Source organism: Phymastichus coffea, unplaced genomic scaffold (genome assembly GCF_024137745.1).
Source record: "Phymastichus coffea isolate CEN01 unplaced genomic scaffold, Cenicafe_Pcof_1.1 PCOF00004, whole genome shotgun sequence".
NCBI lineage: Eukaryota > Metazoa > Arthropoda > Insecta > Hymenoptera > Eulophidae > Phymastichus > Phymastichus coffea.
Genome location: NW_026706815.1, coordinates 12,354,627 through 12,376,450, shown reverse-complemented (window position 1 = coordinate 12,376,450; position 21,824 = coordinate 12,354,627). Strand labels below are relative to the sequence as shown.

Sequence of the window (21,824 nt, the reverse complement as noted above, 5' to 3'; positions counted from 1 at the left end):
TCGCTCCATTTTTTGAACTAATTCCAAATTTCTTTTCATAAAAATAAGTACGAAAAGGGTATAATTTTCTTTCAAACAAATACGGGTTGCAATTCTCGTGGTCGAAACTGCATGTATTCGATTTACTTATACATTAAAAGCAATACACACTGTATATCGGTAAATGATCACTTAGGACTTGCAGAATATTGAAAAGCACACGTTACTTATTTTTCTATGATCTACAACATATCAAAAGAATATTAAAATCGGATAGAAAGGAGAGGGGGAATTTCCTTGTCAGAGTTCTTAATCCACTTTTCTATCAATTCATTCTCTGTAAATGTTGAGTTGATTTTCATTCAAAAAGCATAGTTATCATGAATGTAGATTTGTATATTATATTGAAAATTTTATGTACTCGTATGTTACATATGATTATTTTATTTCGATATCGTGGTAAATTAAGGACCTAGTCTATTATAATCTGTTTTCCTTTCCTCTCCCTCCCTCCTACCTTTTTCTTCCCCCTCTCTTTCTTTTATTATATCAAGCTTTAGAATTATATTTATTGCAGAAAAAATGTTGCCGAGTATTATTTTTACCCATGAAGATTATTTCCATTGGCTGGACTCCATTTGCACCAAATATCTGGGTTTTTCCTCATTGTGCCGTCACCACTGCATGGAACATCAGCTAATATCCGATCGAATCTACAAAATAAAATAATAAATTCAATTCTATTATAATCCACGGAGTTATGTAGCCACATTAAATAAATAAGCAACCCACTCCGCGGATTTTAGTTTTGCGCGATTGTTTCTAATAACATATATAATGAAAATAAACTTGATTTAAATTGATGATACACTTGTTTACAAAAATGTAAAAAACTTTTTTATTTCGAAAATAACGAAAAATATCATTTTACGAAAACAATGAAAATAGCAAAAAGGAAATACATGTATATTAACGACACATACATATTTTTATACAAAAACATATAGGCATGTATATATTACACACACACATATACGAGTACACACATACGTATACACAAAGGGTGTCCAAAAAGTCTGGAAACACCCAAATAACTTTCCAGGTGATTTAATTTAAAAATATGTCAAAGTCACTTATGAAGTAATTTTCAACAAGAAATTTAACGGTGACCTTGGATTTGACCTTAAAGATGACCTTGCAGGATACTAGCAAGATTGAGTTTGAGGTAATTGCGATCAAACAAAACAACTAAAACCAGCTTTGGTCTATTTCCATCAATCGAGTTCTAAGAGGCCCAAGAATTGATTGACCTTTGAATGACCTTCAAGGTCAACGGGAAATTTTTGACCTTAATGGTTTTGAACATAAAATTGTGCCGCTCTTTCGATCGCTGATGTCAAAAAAGGCGCTTTCAATTTGAAAAAATTGACCAGACCTTGAAAAAATCGTTAAGGTCATCTCAAGGTCAAATCCAAGAACACTAGAATTCCTTTTTGAAAAATACTTCAAATGTGATCTTGATATATTTTAAAAATAAATCACTTGAAAAGTTATTTGAGTGTTTCCAGACTTTTTGGACACGCTGTATATTTTCAAAGATAAAAATGGAAATATAAGTAATAATCATTATAACGATTTATACGTTTATTAAATTTTATCATATTTATGACCCATTTGTATGTACATATACAAATTTATATATATAATATCTATTTAATAATTACATAATTCTTCTACAAATGACGTATGTTGCATAGCTGAAATACTGTTAGTAAAGAATCGTCATATCTTGGATTCTCTCGATGTTATAATTATTCTCTTAGCAAAAGTCAAAAACAAAATATTGCATGAATTTTAGGTGTGAGAGCTATACCTGTGGAAAAGTAATTTTTTTTTATTTTTCAATGGTGTTTTCAAATATAGGTTACAACGATTACCGAAAATCGTAGGACTCGCGCGAGGTAATGAGCGGCTAAACGAGAGTAGCCGCGCTCGGTTCGTGAGAGAGAGAGAGAGAGCGTAGGGGCAATGACCGGGAGGGGAGGCAGCGACCGGTAGTATGACTGTGCCACTCAGTCAGTTCGCGCGCCTAACCTATTTAGAGCCGTTCAGATTACGTGCGTGATTTTGATTCCTGGTGAGAGTGCGAACTTCGGTGCGGTGTGCAGCAGCAGCAGCAGCAATAGCAGTAGCAGCAACTGCGATAGCAGCAACTGCAGCAGCATCAACAGCAGCAACATCAGTGGCGACAGCAGCAACAGCAATAACAGCATTCGAGGCGGTGCAGCGAGCAGCGTAGCGGCGTTCCAACGATTCGTCGTCCGGATACGGTTGGCCACCGTATCCACATCGTCCTTGCGGTAGGTGCACCTTCCCCTTTTTGATTGTTGTTATAATTTGCGTGCGAATCCGCGCAGCGAGCGCGAAGAATTTATTGTTGCGTGCGAGCAGGTAGTTCGCGGGAATCGCGGTTTTTTCTCTCTCTCTCGATCAGCGTGTGTTGTCATTCACGCGTGCGTGCGTAAGCCTCTCGGCCGATTCCCCGTATAAATTAATTGCTTAAATAAAGTACATCTTTGTCATTATTTTCGAGTTCGATAGTCGTTATTGTGTTTTCCTTTGTCCGGAGGTCGCGCCAGTGTTTATTTTCAGGGGATTCGAATTCGCCGGTTGCGAAGCACGAATCTTGCGATTATCGATAGACGCGAGTCGATGACTTAGGTTCCGGTGGCGGCCGCACGAGCGCTACTAGTAAGAGCGACAGCGCCGCCAAGTGGCGAGTTGAGGGAACCCAACTCGGAACAGCGAAGAGACTCTGCGCAGGCGCACTCCGAGGCAAGGTAGGTTACTGTGCTCTAAGCACATAGATAACAAGGCTTCGTCTAGTTGAAATAAGGGCACTTTCTGGAGATTATCGACTAAACGACAGCCTGTTACAAGGTTTAAAATCATTTCCAAATCAGTCATGTATTACGTCTTAAATCTTCCAATAATGCTACATACTTAATAAGAAAAATATTTTTAAATTGTAACGAATTTCCTTCTAAACAACAATCATAATAAGTTTTTTTTCTCGGAAATCTAAGTTATTATAGATACAAGAGAAACGACGTTTGATTAATACAAATCAATTACTAATTTTTTTTCTATTCAGCAACATTTTGTCACCAATTTATCTGACTTCTTTAGACTTTATTGCAAAAAACAAGAGAAACAAATTAGCGAACTTGATACAATATAGAATCGTAATGATTAATTAGAAAAACGTTTTTTACTTAATTTCTCAAGTAGTCAAGTTACGAGGGTGGGTCAATAAGTCCTTAGAAAATCCAAGAGATAACGCTCAAAGATCCCAACATATATTGCACCAGCAAGCATCACTATTAAATGAAGTGCTGCCGAAGTTTCAGCCAGATCCATCAAGTACTTCTGTTTTTATCGTCGATTAAAGCGAATAACTTTTGTTTCTTGTTAATAATGGAAAAAAGTGAGTTCCGAGCGGTGATAAAACATTTCTATTTAAAAGGCCTAACACCGAAAGAAATCAAAGTTGAGTTAGATGCAGTTCATGGTGTATCTGCCCCTGTGTATTTACAATTGGATAAATGAATTTAAACGTGGCCGTACATCAACTACAAATGACCATCGTTCAGGCCGTCCTATAGACGTGAGCACTCCGGAAGTGATCAGTAAAATCCACGACATGGTGTTGAATGACCGAAGAATAAAAGTGCGCGAAATATTTGAGGCCACAGGGTTTTTAAAAGGTACAGTCATTTCGATTTTGCATATGGATTTTGGATATGAGAAAAATTTCGGCAAGAGGGGGCCGCGTCTGCTCTCAGTCGAGAACAAGCGCAGTCAAGTGGTGGCCACTGAGATCATCTTGGCGCGTATCCACCGTAATCCAGATGACTTTCTGCGTCGATTCATAATTGTAGACGAAACGTGGATACACCACTACACTACTGAGATGAATGAACAGTTAAAACAGAGGATTGTCAAAGGTCAACCAGCTCCAAAGAACGCGAAGATAATGAAATCGACCGGCAAGGATATGGCCACTGTTTTTTGGGATGCACGCGGAATTATCTTCGTCAACTATTTAGAAGAAGGACAAACAATCACCGGAGAGTATTATACATCGTTGTTGAACCAGTTAAGCGAGAAAATAAAGGAAAAACGTCCTCAATTGAACAAAAAAAAATTCTGTTTCGCCAAGACAATGCACAGGTACACACTTGCTTAGTTTCCGTGGCTAAAATTAAGGAATTGAAGTTCGAATTAGTAGACCATCCACCGTATTCACCAGATTTAGTCCCTAGTGACTTTTTTTCCAAACATAAAAAAGCGGCTTACCGGACAACAATTCATCTTGAACGAGCAGGTCAAAACACAAACCAATGATTATTTTGAGGAACTTCCAAAATTAGTTTATTTTGATGGTTTAAAAAAACCTTGAAGGATGCCTGGAAAAGTGTGTCGAGCTAAAAGGAGATTATGTTAAAAAATAAAAAATCTACCAAAAAAAATTGTTTTTCTATCTTTTTCTAAAGACTTATTGATTCACCTTCGTATTAGAGGCTAGAGGAAAGTATTCCTTGCCAGTCAAAATACAACTGAAAAATCAGACATTGTACATGTGCAAAAATCGTAATCTATAATCATTTTTTCATTGAATTCAATAGTGAATTATATATATATATATATATATATATATATATATATATATATATATATATATATATATATATATATATATATATATATATATATATATATATATATATATATATATATATATATAATTTATATGATATATATATATATATATATATATATATATATTGTGATGGTAAACGTCTTATTAGCCCTAACGGCCCAACCATGCGGCTGCCCGCGAGGGCAGCACCTACCGGTTGGGGAAAATGTGTGACGAGGGAATTCGGCACGCGACGGGACGGAACGCGCGCGTATGAAAATGAGGCAGTCGAGGATCAGCTATCGAGATCGCCTGAGAAGAGTAGAGGATTAGCTACCGGCACGCTTAGCCAGGAGTGCAAGATAAGAACCCGCACACTTAGCTGCTACCAAGAAGGACGAAAGTTTTCCCGAGTTTTCCGGAGCGCAGAGATAACGAGAGACGAGCTGTGCCATAGCCTGACGGAGCTGAGTGCGTGCTAGCGTGCGTGAGTGAGCAGTTTCGCCATCGAGGGCGAAACTGAAAACGCATATACGTTCGCCGAAAGACTAGTGTATGCCGCAAGAGCCTCCTTCGCCGTATCACTTGTTTCCGCACGAGCGCAGGCACGCGGCGTTGAGGGCGACGTGTGAACTCGCGTCGTCGCTCTTTATTGTTAAAAGTCGAGAATAAATATTGTTAACGGTTATCGCGAGTGATTATTGTGTGCGCCTTACATTCCTTTCCTCTCAAGCCAAAGCCCAAAACGCTAATTTAATGACGAGGCCCATCGTCATCGTTCAGAGGAGTGAAAGAGCCTCCCTTACCTTCCCCTTTCAAAACAATTTGTGATACGACGCTTGGGCACGGGCCTTTGCATTGCTCGTGGGAATTACAATTCCCCATAACGCGTTAGATTTTGAATCTCCAGTGTCACATGGCATCCCTTGTGGGGAAAGCTGAAAGAATTGGCAATTTATGGGCTGAGAGGAACGGAGTGCGGATGGAAACGCACTTGTGAATTTTAAAATCGTGGAAATTGAGAGAACAAAGACTGGGTAGAAAGCGCGCGTCGAAGTCGCGCGAAGGTCGAACAACGTGAGTTGACGCTTGTTGTTGTGAGCCGCGAGCGGTCGAATAGTGCCGGTTAGTAACCCGAGCGGTCTGTTTACATTCACGCAGGCCGGCTGCGCCTTCGAAGCTAGGCAAGCTAAGAGCTACGCGGGCCGTTGAAATACCAAGTTTGAATGTGAACGAATGTTATCTTTCATTTTACTTTGATAGCAAACACCACCGCTTACTGTCGTCGCTGCGCTTGGGCCTGGACAGGTGTGCTTTCGGACTAGTGCTCCGAAGGTCGTCAATTGTCTTTAATTGTTTTTGTTGTGAGGCACAAAGCCGAGTCAAGTAGTATTGTTGCTAAGCGGATTATCGCTGAACAGTTGACACGTCTTTGCCCGAGAGCCCGGCTAATGTGCATGTTATGAAATTGGACTTTGTTGTGTAGTGTTTGTTGCGAGAAAGAGGGGAACTGTAGGACACAGGGTAAACATTTGGCGTAAATCCGCCGAGTGTACCTAGTGCGAGAAGGAATTGCGTTAATCCGTAACCTTCTCGAGTAGAGTTTTACATAGTCCGACCAGGTGCGTAAAGCCGCACCTGAGTAATTGTAGAAAGTGTTTGTTGTGTAGGGTCAGCGTATCTATACCAAAAGTTTTGGTCGCGTTATTGCAGGTGTAGATCGCGGAACTTGCCGGTGACACGCGTCAGGGACGGATCATTTGCACCGAGAGGTGTCGTGAAACGGCGACGTCACGATGCCGCCCCCGCGACCGATAAATCCCGTGATGCGCGTGATCTTCAAGGATCGTGTGAGCGTTGAAGCGGCGCATCACCCCACCGGCTGAGCTTATGGCTCTCTTACAGAGGAGCCAGTCAAGCGTGAGTGGCACATACAAGGACCTGCAGGACCGCATGCTGCGGTATATGATCGCGCGCGAATGCAACACCGATTCTCGGTGTTCATTTCTGGAACGAGTCGATAGAAGAGTTTAGTATTGAGAGACGCGAATGGAGGCCGAAAAGCTCAAAAACGTAGATCCCGTTTGCAAGTAACAAGAAAGGATTGGCGCACATATTTGCGGAATGCGCAGGATTGACTCAATATCGTGAAACGCAGCGAGAACAGGTGTTGACACTCGTGCACAGAATTGTGCCGAAGCCCGGAGCCGCGCTGGCCGTAACGAATTTGATTAAGCACATCATAGACGTCCGTGATGCGCGGCCGATCAAGACGCCTATGAGGCGAATGTCGCCTCCAATCTTGAGCTTTGCGCAAGAGGAAACGATGCGGATGTGGGGCGCAGGAATTATAAGACCGTCGAATAGCCAGTGGAGTAGCGCGCCGGTGATCGTCAAGAAGGCAGACGGAACGTATCGATGTTGCCTGGACTTTCATCCGGTGAATAAAGTAACTAAAATCGATACATATCCGATGCCTAATCTCGATTCGATTTTAGACCGGCTGCACGGCGCGGTTTTTCTCTCGAAAATCGACTTGCGATCAGCATTTTGGCAGATCCCGTTAGAGGAGAATACCAAGCAGTATACTGCATTCACGGTACCGGGATCAGGATTGTGGGAATTCGAGAGAATGCCGTTCGATCTAGTGAATGCCCCGCAACGTTTATGAGATTTATGGACGCTTTGTTTGACCCGGAGTACTCACCGAATGTATTTTGGTATATGGATGATCTACTAGTAACGAGTGCGAGTTTCGAGGATCACGGCTTGGTTAGGTCGAATGTTGCGTAGGTTAGTGGAAGTAGGCCTAGAGATAAACTTGGAAAAGTCGGACTTCTTTTGCACCGAAGTCACATACGTCGGCTACCGATTAGACTGCGAGGACCTGTGCCCCGACCCGGAAAGGATTCAGCCGATCCTGGATTACCCGGCGCCAGGGAACATAGAGCAATTGCGTCGATTTTTAGGTATGGTCGGGTGGTATGCGCGATTCATCGAGAACGAAAGCGATACCAAAGTCCCGCTCACGAAATTGATCAGGAAGAATCAACCGTGGGTGTGGGGCGAAGAGCAACAGGAAGCGTTGAGCGGTTAAAACGAGCGCTCACGGAGGCTACTGTGCTTGCACGGCCAGATTTTGAACGAACGTTTTATCTGCACTGCGATGGTTCTTCGTACGGAGTAGGGGCGTGCTTAGTACAGATATTTGAGGACCCGATTTGTTATGCGAGTCGCATGCTAAACCCGCATGATCGTCGGTATACGGTTAGCGAGATCGAGTTTTTAGCAGTTCACTTTGCGATTAAGAAGTTTAGGCCGTATATCGAGGGGTTTCATTTCGTGGTGGTAACGGACCACAGCGCATTGACTAGATTGTTGAGTAAGCGAAACTTCACGGGGCGACTCGAGCGATGGATGCTGGAGTTCCAACAGCTCGATTGCGAGATCGTGCACAGGAAGGGTGTTTTGCACCATGTCCCAGATGCACTCTCGCGCGAGTTCTTGGCTATCGAGGATACTTGGTACCTGCAAAGGCGCCAGGAGGTTCTCGAACGGCCTGAGAAGTACAGAAACTGACATGACAAACCATTGTTCCGTTGGAGTATAGGGAAAGGGTGTTGCGAGATGCGCACTGTGCGCCGTCCTCAGGGCATTTTGGGCAGGAAAAGACTTATGATCGCGTGGCTCGCGAGTACTACTGGCGAAGCGTCTGGTATGACGTGAAGACCTTTGTTGACCAGTGCCAAGAGTGTCAGCGGTACAAGGTCGAGCAACGAGCGCCTTGTACGAAAGGTTAATGGGAAGTCACTTGATTGAACGTCCTTGGGCGGTGATCGCGACCAACGTGGTGGAGTTGCTGAGGAGTAAAATCGTTACCGATATATCGTAGTTTTACAGGATTTGTTCACGAAGTAGGTAGAGCTTAAACCATTGAGTTCGGCGGACGGAAAGTCGCTTGCACGCGCGTTTGAGGAATTAACATTACTGCGATGGGAAACACCGGATTATCTCGTTAACGATAACGCGAAAGCGTACCAGAGTAAAGTTTTTCAGGATAACTTAAGCGAGAATAGTGGAGCACGTGTTCTGTCCTCCCTATCACCAGCAGAGTGATCCGATAGAGCGAGTGAACCGAGTCCTGAAGACTATTATCGCTATGTTCGTCGATAACGATCACAGAGATTGGGATAGATACCTTCATGAATTTAGGCACGCGATAAATACCGTGACTCAGTCCTCGACGAAGGTTTCTCCGGCATTTCTGAACTTCGGACGTAATTCGCGACCCGCGAAAAGCCTAAGGCGTGAGGTAGAAAGAAAAGTACCCGTGATCAGAGTGAGTCCCGAAATTTGGCAAGATCGCTTGCAGCGGTTAAACGCGGTACGCGATTTAGTGAATAAGCATATCGAGAGCGCTCAAGAACGACAGAAGAGTACGTGCGATAAGAAGCGCCGGTATGCTGCGTTTAGTGAGGGAGATCTGGTTTGACGCAAGCTTCATCCGCTGTCAAGTGCAGCGGTGGGCCGAAACGCCAGCCTGGAGCCTGAGTTTGGAGGTCCGTATAGGATTGTCAAAAAGATTTCGGACGTCGCGTATGAATTGGAAGTAAAGGACAAACGACAGGTCCCGATGGCACACGTAAAAGATTTAAAAAGATACGTTCCGCCGCGAGTCGTGGGCCGGATCCAGTGATTATCGTGTCGTCTAGAGTGAGATGCAGAGTTGCGTTATGTATTGATGTATGTTATATTGGTTTCTTCTCTTTCTCTATTGTATATGTAGTGTAATTGTAGTAATGGTGGTAGTTTTGCCTTTACAGATGGAACAGCAAGCGAGAGAGTCGGTGTCCCCGACGTCCGAGGTCGTGACCGAGGACGCGAGTCCTATCGGTTGGGCTTCGGACAGTCAAATGGACACACTCGAGCTCGAAGGTGAGGTGAGCAGAGCTAAGCCCGCGGATTCGCTCCCTCCGATCCTAGGGGATACTCCCAGTGAGGCATCCTGCAAGAGAAGTGCCGCAGAAGGCGCTCCTCGAGGAGAGCCCCGGGAGGGGGGAAATGAAGACCCTAAAACCCCAATTTCGCCTGAAATAACCGCCATGGTGGACGAGCTCATGATGCTCCGCGTTGCCCGCGTTGAGCCGGAGCTCTTGTCTCCCGATTAAGTCCCAGAAGTAGGAGAAGAGACAGCCATGGAAGCGGACAGCGCAGCAATCGGGGAAGAGCTGGAAGAACTTCTCTTGAGATGTCCGGTAGCTCCCTCTGCTGAGGTTGTCCCTCCGATCGAAGGTAAAGAAGATGTTCCTGTGAAAGAGGCAACTGGCCGCAAAACGGCGAAGATTCCGCTTCAAGGATTTACAAACGGCCTCCTTGAAGTCATTGAAGAGGAAGAGGAAGATACGCAGAGGCCTGCGGAAGCAGTGAAGGTTTTAGCTCCCGTAAAGCCTGCGGAGCATGTGCCTGATCCGCTGGAGTGGAAGCCCCTCCATCTCCAAGCTTTGGACCCAAGATTCTCGAAGTCCGGATTTTTTGTTAGAAAATCTGTTCTTCGCTGAATGAGGGACAGACAGCTTATGCAAGAAATAACTTTTGTTTCCCGATTTGATCTTCAGATGACATTGTAAAATATTTTTACCTCTAGTACAATACTATTCTTATGTATTCTTATGTAAGATTGAATGTTGAATTCATTTCTGGCATAAAAAAATACGTAGAATCACAATTGAGACCGAATCCATTTCAACTTACGCAGATTGGTAGCACACATGTCACTAAAAGTTTTCAAAATTAAGAGGCTTGTTCTATTTGAAAAATAAGCTGATACGTATTTTTTTTATGTTGATATTTTCAAAATTACAATTTTTATGACTATTTTAAGTTTAGACTTAAAATTATCAATTTCCCGAAAAAAAAAATTTTATGATTTGAATTCTGCGCCATTCGCTGCGGTTTCGGACTTTTGAACTTTTTAGCTGTCGGTGGGGTATTAGATACATTTGTAAGTGTACTTTCTAATGCCGTTCTCAAAAATGAAACATTTCGAATAATAAAGGGAGATTCGAAAAATAAAAGGGAAATTTCGAAAAATAAAAAAACGAACAATGCGTTTTTCTCAAAAAGGACTTTTGCGCTGACCAAAATATATGTAATAGCTTACCAGCCATACTATAGAATTCTACAGTCAGTCAGTTATAACGATTTAATTTTTTTAGGGACAGAACAAAAATACAAATGAAAAATTTGTTTTATTTTTAACTTTATTGGTTTTTCGTTTTCGTATTATTTATTATTATTTATGATTTGATATTTTTTTTCTTAAAGTAATAGCGGCTACTGGTACCATATTTGGTTCCAATAACTTTTGTCTTCTTTCTTTTAAGATTATTTATTTTCTTAAATGGATAATAACCGATCCGAGCAATAAAAACTTCTCTTACATTTTCTTTAAGAACACATCTCCAGAAATGGTATTTCTGTATTCCAGTTACTTTTACAGCTCTTTTTCATTTAATAAATTTTTCTGTCTGAAATCCTGTACCTGTGCACTGTTGAATAATAATGGTTGTATGGAGCTGTATATTTTTGAACAGTAGTTACAACAGTATTGAAACCTTGAATATTATTAATTAAATCTTTTTTAAGATTATAAACTGTAGCATAATGCTTTACTAATCCACCTATACCATCAAAAGCGCCCTTTCCATGACCCGTAGAAGAAAAACTCCAATTTCTATTACGTAAAGACTTCGTGAATTCATAAAGTTGGAATAGATTTTTGAAATGAGCAGCAGCTTCATCTGACAAAATTGTTATGCTTTTAAAAGTGCCGTATAACTTCTCCAAATGGCCAATTATTGTATCAAGTGCTAATAAGGCATAAGCGGAATCATGCTTAGTATATTTTATAACAACTGTAAAACTTTTGACTTCATTATCGAAATAACATATAACAGTGAAAATAGATATTTGTTTATTTATCTAATTGTTGCCTTTAACTGCATGATGGAGCACCATCGTCCAATTTTCCACAAAATCAATGTGGAGGCGCTGATAACATTTTTTGTTTCACATTCTTGATATAATTTCTTCGAATATCTCGAACATAAATATGTGTATTTGTAGAAAAAGCACACTTAGTTAAATCATTTTTAAAGGTAGAAAGTAAAACAGTTTTCTTTATCAATTCTCCTTTGACCTAGTTAGCAAGGCAAATTTCTTCAAATGCATCAGTGTCTTGAAGTTTAATTGATGAAAACGTGATGCCTCCAATTCCTGGACACGCTTTACATTCTTGAAAATAACATGCATTTGTGGGCTTATTGGACATTAAAGCAGATAATATATCTTTACGTATCGTATCCAAATCTGCATAAATATCCTCTCAAAATATCATTAGCACTCTTAAAAATAAATTAAAATTAGCAGGATGAATGCGAAGGCAAAAGTCATTCATAGGACAAGTCATCACATGTTTTAGCTTCAAAGTACAAAGCTTTGATGTTTTTAATTTGAAATGTGGATTTTGTTGTAGGTATAGCGAGTATGTTTTATTGATAGTTCGAGTTATGTAATGTTTCTCTTTTTTTTTCTTTTTAAACATTGACCTGGACAGTTATGACGTAGTTTTTATTTGGGCTTTGAATAGAGCAATTAAAATCGTCATTTAAAAAATATTCTGTAGCTATTTTTATATCGTTTTTATTTATTTGATGGCTTACATAGACGTCTGGTTCAGTATATAGCTCTTTCTAGGTCACAACTGTCTTTGCTTTTTCTAGCATGTGCTTAGCAATCGATTCTTGATAGTTTATAAAAAATAAAAGTAAAGAATTTTATTTTTTTATATAGGTTTTATAGATTAATTTCCCATTTCATATTACTGTCAAATGTGATACCTAAATATTTTGTATTATCCACTCTATTGACTTTCTGGACTTGAATTATTATGTTCAAATTTTTTGGTGTACTATTAAGATTAAACTCGATACAAGCTGTTTTGTCTGTTAAATAATAATTTGTTTAGTACTAGCCAGTTTTCAACTTTTTTCAATTAATTATTCATCTTATTTTTCACCTCTTTCCCATTTTTTTCAGTTAAAATTATTGCTGCGTCATCTATGAAAGATAATATCGTATTTTCTATGTATACACGTAAAATGTTCTATGAATCGAGCGTAAATCACAACAGGAAAGAAAAGAATTGCTTAGCTAATCACTAGAGAGAAATAACTTAGATATAAGCCAAGTTTATTCAATCTCGAGCGCTCACTTCGCAAGGCTAGGAGAGAATACCAGCCTGTGCAAAATTCAGCGTATTTATACACAAATTTTCCCACCTATTTTAGCAGGACAGCTCTCTTCATACTGCTTACGCAAGTGTGCAAAATCATTTTCTCTTGTTTACAATAGAATATACAACACTAACGAAAATCTAAATCATGCAAAAAATACAGAAATTTATATAAATACACTTCTCCCATAAATTAATAGAACAAAAATATTTTTGTCAATTTTCAATAGGCTGTATTTCAGTGAGAAATTGTCGTACAGGAAATAAAAAAATATAGCTTTTGAAGCTCGAAGACTCTAGATTTCGAATTTGTTGGTTACAAATTTTTCGAAGCACCTGTAGCCATGCAATTCTTGGATAAAGCACAAAAAAATTTTCCAAAATTTTTATTTTATTATTTTACTCTACGGGCATGAAAAATTTTTTTCAAGCTAGCCCAATGCATAGGTCGCATAGCCTGTTTATTCAGCTTCAATTTGCTTTTTGCGGAAGTCAGATACGACCATTTGTCTTTGAGATATCGAATTTTGAATACAAAAGAATCCTTTTTCACTTAACTGCCGATATCTCTGAAACTACTGGTCGCCCAGCGAACGGACAGGGGGTTGCGTTTTCTGCAGAATATTTCCTACAAAAATCTGTCATGTTTGATTGGAAAAAAAATTATTTTTTTTCGTTTTCAAGCCAAACAAGGTTTTTGATTGATTACTAATTTACCGCCGGCATTAGCGTTATCCAAAGCATACCATGTGGAAGTTGCACGGTCGGATTTACGCTTATTTTGTGCTTACGCACGTGTGTTAGATTCTTCGGAAAAAATGAGACCCTGTGGTTTGTTAGTTTCACAGTATTTAATGACTCCAAACTCATTTTCCGAAGGGTGTGTATGTCAGTGTCATGTACACAATTTTTAGAAGAAATGAGACCCCGTGGTTCGTCAGCTCCACAGTATTTTACGACTCCAAACTCATTTTCTAAAGTGTGTAATGTGTATGTGTTCAGTATCGAGTGTTCCCGCCTCTACTCCTAATTACAGTTTGCAACCTTTGTCGCACATTCTAAATGCAATTTCGGGTTATCCGTTGAGGGATCTGACGCCAAACTCTTATCAGAGCGTTCTCTAATTCTGCTAAATTATTCAGATGGGGATAATTTTGATGTAATCGGCGGTCCAATATGTCCCAGACGTACTCTGTGGGATTCAGATCAGGACTCATTGCAGGATGCCTCAACAATCTGATGTTGTTTCTCTGAAAGAATTGAAGGGTGATATTCGCTGTGTAAGGCCTAGCATTATCTTGCATAAAAATAAATCCCCTCCTGTTTCGTGCTAACGGTAACACGTGAAGTTGCAAGATTCGGTCGATGTAATGCCTAGCATTGAGAGTGTCTCGAATAATCACTAAAGGAGTACGAGAATCCCGTGAAATTGTAGCCCAAACTATCACTGATCCTCCACCATAAGCAGCTATGGAACGAATAAAACGCTGTTGATAGCGTTGACCTGTACGACGCCAAGCTCGAGGTCTTCGGTCGTTACCATGCAGGCAAAACCGAGACTCGTCAGAAAAATAAACGCTGTTCCGACTTCTCATTGACCAGTTCACATGCTCGTGAGCGTATTGCAAACGAGCTCTACGATGTGCAATGGTCAACATTGGTCCACGGGCAGAAGTTCGGAGTTCAGATTCGCGAAGACGATTTCTTACCGTCGATCGAGAAATGTTTCGCGGCTGTCGTTGTTGTTGTTTATGTTGTTGTTGTTGTTGTTGTTGTTGTTGTCGCTGTTGTTGACGATTCGGGAAGTTTCAAGCGATGATGTTTGCTGGAGCAAAAGGGTCTTGGATAGCCTGTCGAATGATTGCTCGACGAGTCGTTGCTCGATATCGTCCTTGTCCAGCACGTCGTTGGTATCCATTTGTTTCCCGGAATCGGTTGAACGCACGAGATATAACCGAAGCACTTACACCGAGTTCTTCACCAACCTGTCGATATCTGTACTCCTCTTGAACAAAGGTCACTAGTCGAGCGACTTCTGTGGCAGATAAATGTCGCCTGGGAGGCATTATGGGATAAATTGGAATTTAAAAGCTGCTGTCAGTAATTTCTTTAAAAATAATGAAACAAACTGTTGGTTGGTTTTTATTCCCAGAAGTCGAAAAGTTTTGAAAAAAACTGTTTTGTGTCACGTAAAGGCTCTGTAGAAAACGTAAAAAATTTATCGCTCAGAATTTCGCGCAATGAGTACCATGGGCACCTTCGGGATATCGACTTTAATTCTATTCAATAAAATTTTTTTTAGGAAAAAAAAGGTTTGTATTAATAATAATATATATTTTTTATAATAATATATTCAATATTCAACTAGTGAATTTGATTGGACTAGATATATATGGGTCATTCTAATACTTCTCGTCAAAACCGTGCGCACGGGGTCAACCGATTTTGACGCCAATTTTTTTCTAGATTTCATATGTCAAAATATGACGTCTTGAATTTTTTCAGATTTTTTTAAGCAGATCTAGGGTCCCTAGATTTTTTCAAAGTCCCTAAATCGACCAAAAATCGGTCAAAAAATGGCCATTTTCAAAGTGTCATAGAATCGTCAATTTTGAAGCTACAGTAACGGGCGAGAGCTCATTCTCTTTTTCTTTTTAAGAGCTTTCCATTGGTATATTTCAAAATAAGTTTATGTGACCCGGAAGTAGCTAAACGGCCAGGAACGTAAAGCACATTTTATTCGATTTCCTCTTATCTTTAAAGCTCTGTAAAATTGTCAATTTTGAATATTTTTCATCGCACAAGACACCATTTTTTTGGTCTTTTCAAGACAAAAAAAAACAAGTCTTCATACGTAAGAAAATGTTCAAAATTGACGGAGATACTGCCCTTCCAAGTTTGCAATTTTAGCAAAAAACGCATTTTTTGCGATTTTTGAGTGCAGTTTTCAATACGTTTACCTATTTCTTTTGAGCTAAAAATTTCAGGAAATGTTCCAGAAGTGTTCAGACATAGGGGGAAAAAAGTTCCGTAATTGGCATCGGGCTCCATCAAACGATAAATGGCATGTATTTTCATCAATTTTTTTATGTTTTTCCTCTATTCTTAAATAATTATGGAATCCTAAAAAAAAAATTTTTTCCTCTTTTCTTTGTCAATTACATTGCAAATGTTTTTCTGGTTATCGATATTTATAATATTTGGTTTTAGAAAGATAATTTAATTTGACCAGACATATATTAAGTTATGCAAAAAAAAACATTCAATTGATGTATACGGTAACTAAAATATTTTAAAATATTTAATGAATCAAAAAATTTGGAAATCGTCTTCGTCAAATTAGTGAAATATCAATTAGATTTTGATAAAAATTCGAACATCACATCATTTGTAATATCAGAAAAATGTTCAATTTCTACATGTATTTATGAATGCTCAAAAATAATATATGTACAATTTAAAAAAAAAGAGATGTCAAACCGCAAATTAAAAAAAAATATATTGACACTAACACTCTTATGTATATTATCCTCTATCTGTTAAATAATTTTGGAATCCTGAGTATTTTTTTTCATTATAAGTGTGTAAGTATAGCAAATTGATATTTAAAGGATCGCACATTTATAATAATCATTTTTCTGAGTCCGAAACAGTTGTCATTTTTGATCCATCAGAGGGCGACACGAGGTAATGAAGTAGCGAATAGGATCACTAGACGCTTCTGCGTTTATTTTATATTCGTTGCTAGCATGCAGCTTCTCTGTCTAAACCGTGTTTTTACTTGTGTTCTACCGTTGCATTCATTGTTTACTTGACTTCGTATTTAATTTCTGTATAAGTTAACTTGTACTTTTTCACCCTTGTTCTTGTCAATCATATTTATTGTAGAATTTTTTTCAGTTTTAAGGGCCATCCCATCCTCTTCATTAAATTAACTTAAAAGATTAAAAACCATTGTTGACGTTTCGCAAATCATTTATTGCCACTTCAGAATTATATATTTTATTTACACATTGTAGTAAAGTTTTTTATGATGATAGTTTAATAACATAATGTTCGTAAATATTGCAAGTAATTGTTAAGAAGTACATGTTTATTAAAGTGTACGACAGATTCATAACGGTACATAGAACGAATCTGTCGTACATTTTAATAAACATGTACTTCTTAACAATTACTTGCAATATTTACGAACATTATGTTATTAAACTATCATCATAAAAAACTTTACTACAATGTGTAAATAAAATATATAATTCTGAAGTGGCAATAAATGATTTGCGAAACGTCAACAATGGTTTTTAATCTTTTAAGTTAATTTAATGAAGAGGATGGGATGGCCCTTAAAACTGAAAAAAATTCTACAATAAATATGATTCTGTATAAGTTCATTGATTTAAGTTCGCTGCAATTAATCATAATATCAACGTACCATTATGACGTAGAAATTGAAAATAATAAATTTTTTTTTAATGCTAGTGCAAAGTGATAAGATGTCAAATGAAAATAGCTGCTCTATAAGTGATCTTGTAAATGAAGAGTGCCATAAAGAAAGATTTCGTGCAAATAAGGATATATACAAAATCGATTCTCTGACTGTAGAAGATTTACAGCTTCTTTCTTTAAGAGTACCAGGATTTAACAGTCTTGAAAAAAAATCCATTTGTGATTATCATCACAAGAAATATATTAAATTTTATTCACATGCTGAGCGTTATTGTTGTGATCCTTGTAATGTACATGATAAAAACATATCAAACACTTTGACCATTATTGACTTAAAATTAGCAGAAAAAATTTTAAAAAGCTGTGATCGTCAAGTTATACCTGGTAAAAAATTATGTAAACATTGTAAAGATGATTTTTCAACAAAAATTAAAAATTTTGAAGAAAAGTTTAAATACTGTATTGATCCATTTCAAAAGCATAGAACAAAAGTTGATGATGATTTAATTTTTTTGAAACAAGAATATATAAATTATTTATTGAATGTCCACAAAACTTCTTTTTGCTTGGAACATAAGGTGTGCAATGCTTGTAGTGTTCGCTTGAATTCTGACATGTTGAAATATCAACAATCTTCAAAAGCTGAATTTAAAGGTACACAATCCAGTCCATTAGTATGTAATGAAAGTCAAGAAATTAGCAGCACAGAGAATACACCAGGGTTTACTCATAGTTCTTCGAGTTCTGAATTCACATCAAACAGTCAGAATAAACGAAAGCTTGCCCAAATGCTTGAACCTTTTGATATAACATTCAAGCGCCAAAAGTTGAATGATGATCGTATTATAAATGAAGGTGTTGGTATTTTACAAGATGTTGTAAACCAGATATCCCAGGTTTTTCAAAATGCACATGAGGTCGAGTTACCCAAATTCAATAATATCAAACAAATGTCAAATGAAGGCAATTGGTTTCAAGAGATTGTCACTAATATTCAAAAGAAATATCATGCTCCTGCAACAAATTATAATGAGAAAGTTTCTTTATTGACACTCTTGCCTACTACTTGGAAATATTCAGATGTAAAACTGTACATTCCATGCAGCAGATACATGTTTAGTGAAGCTAATAAATTGAGAGAAAAGACTGGTAATCATAATAAATTTGCATTATTTTTATATTTAACTTAATTTTTTCATATTTATTTATTTGTACTTTAATTAAATCAAAAATATTTAATTAAATACAAAGTACACTATGCATTGCATATTACTCAAGCCCTTCTGGTCATGAATATTGCTTAATCTTTTAAACCTTAAAAATGAAATTTCAACACATAGTACTTCAACTTTTATTTTGACGAAGATCAATTCAATTGTGTTATTTATTCCAAATAATTATATTCAATCATTTGAACTCTCCAGATTTGAACTCTTTGTAATTGAATTATTTCCCATGGTATAAAAGTAATATGAATAAAATCGTGATATTTAAAAAATATTAATGTTGAATTTTAAAAAAATGCATGAAGGAAAATACATTAAAGAAGTTCCATACCTCATAAACTAACTTTTTTTGTGGAAAACTTATGAACTTTGGACCCCTACATTCTACATAAAAAAAATATAAAAATAAATAAGCTATTTTCAAGCCAAATTTCAAAATTTCAACGCGTTTTCATATTTTTTTCACTCTGGGTTTAAAAGTTTGCTTTTTCACTAACAGAATAATAGTTACCTCATGGGAAATTTTCTTCACTGAACTTGCACTGAATTACACCACGATTTGTTCATATACATTAAAGAGTCAGTGGTAATAGACCACATTTTAGGCAACAAAAATAATTTAACCTTTTTAATTGTAGCAAGACAGATAATAATCTTATTTTCGATTATTTGAATTGATTGAATAAAATTTTGCGCATGAACAACTAAACTTCAAACAATATGACTGCGTATTTTCATTTTAAATATATCACGCATAAATGAATAACTTAATGAAAAATATTATCCCTTCATATTTCAAGAAAAATATTTCAAGAAAAATATTTTATTTTTACATTGTGGTTGCACTTTGTCACTGTTACGGTCATAAATTTGTAAAACATATATGAATTCTTAAGGACATTTCCCTGTATATTAAAGTAATAACAGAATTTGATAAAACTGGAATATATAAAAGTTGAGAGTATTCTGAATGTAATGTGATTGTCTTTAACCCATGTTATAAGGCTACATTTTGAAAAATATGAAATTGAAAATGGTATGTTGAACATTGGCTCTTATGGGGCAGCCTTGAAAATGCTTGCAAAAAGTACGACGGAAATTACAGAGGTTAACAAGTTTGGGAGAATAGATAGAAAAACGTTAATGGAATAATACTTCAAAGTTTGAGCAAATGTTATAATGCTTTTTATTTGAATATCAATTAAAAAAACACTGAAATTTTCTTGTTTTATTTCATGCTCGAAATATTTGTATGAACGATGCTGTGTTTATTGTTAAGCACACTTATCTTAAGAGAGTGTCTATTCCCGGTTCCGATCAAGTTATTTCAGTAGATTTTTATTTCAATATAAAACAAAACCATGGTGAAAGGTTCAGCAAAATCCATGATCCAAAGTGTTAGTTTTTCATTATAGATGTATAAAAATTATGTCTACTATTTGTGACTAAATTTATAGTATTTCATATAAATTAACAGGTATTTTGAGCCTACGAAAAAGAAAAACGTATTGGAAGTACTCTCCCGAAGTAAGAAAAGAAATTGTTAATTTCTATTTAGATGACACAAATAGTTCACAATGCAGTGGAGCAAAAGAAAAAATCACAGTAAAAGTCACAGGTCAACAACCACAAGTCTTCCAAAAAAGAATTATGTTGTACGACCAGAAAGATTTATACAATAGCTGGAAAGAAATTACTACTCAATCTTCTATTCCATGCCTAGCATTTTTTTGTCAGTTACAGCCGCCATATTGTTTTTTTGCCGGAGAACCGGGTACACACAACATTTGCGTTTGTTCTACTCATGACAATGTAAAACTTAAAACTGCAGCTGTCAATCCCAAGATTAGCTACAGAGAAGCTATTGCAGCTTCAGTTTGTTCAACAAATAATAAATGTTGCATGTTCCGCAAATGCAATAGCTGTCCATCTCAAGATAGCGTGTATCAATTTCTAAGCGATGGCATCGATATTGAGTCAATGCGAAATGTAAAATATACAATTTGGAGCACTACTAAAGTAGCTGGTAATACTTCAGAAAATACTTCCTTCAGCAAAATATCTCTTATAGAGTGTGACGAACCTTTCGAGGTGCTTTTAAATACTACTTCTGAAGATATATACAACTTAACTCAGCACCATTTTATTTCTTCTCAACAAAAAGACTATTATTGTCAATGTCGCAAAACACTAGATCGATTTACTGCAGTACTTATTATAGATTTCGCCGAGAACTATTCATTCATAGCTCAAAATTCACCCCAAGGACTTTATTTCAACAATGTGCAGGCTACATTGTTTACTGGAGTATTATACTATAAAGATAATGGGACTGGTGACGTGTCATGCCAAAGTTATTGCGTAATTTCGGACAGTAAAACTCATCAAGCATATTCTGTAAATGCATTCCAGGAAGCTATTCTCAATGAAATAAAGCAAGAGTTTCCTTGGATAACACAGCTTATTTATTTCAGTGATGGAGCTCCAACCCAGTTTAAAAATAAGTAAGATATAATACTATTTATTCAAATATATAATTTTTATAGATTTTGCTAATTATTGTTGACTGTGATGGCCCTCCACCCTTATGTCGTTTTTAAATTTCTTTGATTTGATAAAGAGATTCTTGAACTTTAAGAGATCTGGAAACAAATGTTTCAATTTAAAAAAAGATCGTTTTTAAATGTTAAATTGCTAGAAGAGAATACATAATAGTGTTAGAGTAAATGGATTCTCCATTTTAAATTTGCGGTTTGACATTTCTTTTTCTTTCAAAATTGTACTTGTATTATTTTTGAGCATATATCAATTGAATGTTATTTTTTTTTAGAAATCACTTGATTAATATCTGCTACCATGAAGAGGACTTTGGTCTAAAAGTTGTATCATACAACTTTTTTATGACTTCTCATGGTAAAAGCGCTGCAGATGGCATTGGAGCTGCTGCAAAACGCAGGGCAAGAAAAGCAGCCTTACAAGGGCATTGCATTTTGGATGCCGAGCAGATGTACGATTATCTGAGTAAAACTGACTCTGATATAAAGTATGTTAAAATTATTGAAAAATATTTTTATAATATATCAGATATATTATTGATTCGATAATATTTCAGATATCTATATGTTTCCAATGACGACGTAGAAGCAAGAGGAAAGAAGCTTTCTTCCAAGAAGGATAG

The 21,824-nt window shown here is 37.2% G+C and overlaps 1 protein-coding gene across 1 annotated transcript in view; it reads right to left on the bottom strand.

Annotated features, from left to right (window-relative positions):
- Window positions 1-21,824, bottom strand: part of LOC131666910 (tRNA (cytosine(34)-C(5))-methyltransferase) — a 304,687-nt gene that overhangs the window by 230,500 nt on the left and 52,363 nt on the right. The window contains exon 5 of the mRNA XM_058939987.1: window positions 585-692. Within this exon, the coding sequence (XP_058795970.1) occupies window positions 585-692 (108 nt within the window). The remainder of the gene's footprint in view (window positions 1-584; window positions 693-21,824) is intronic.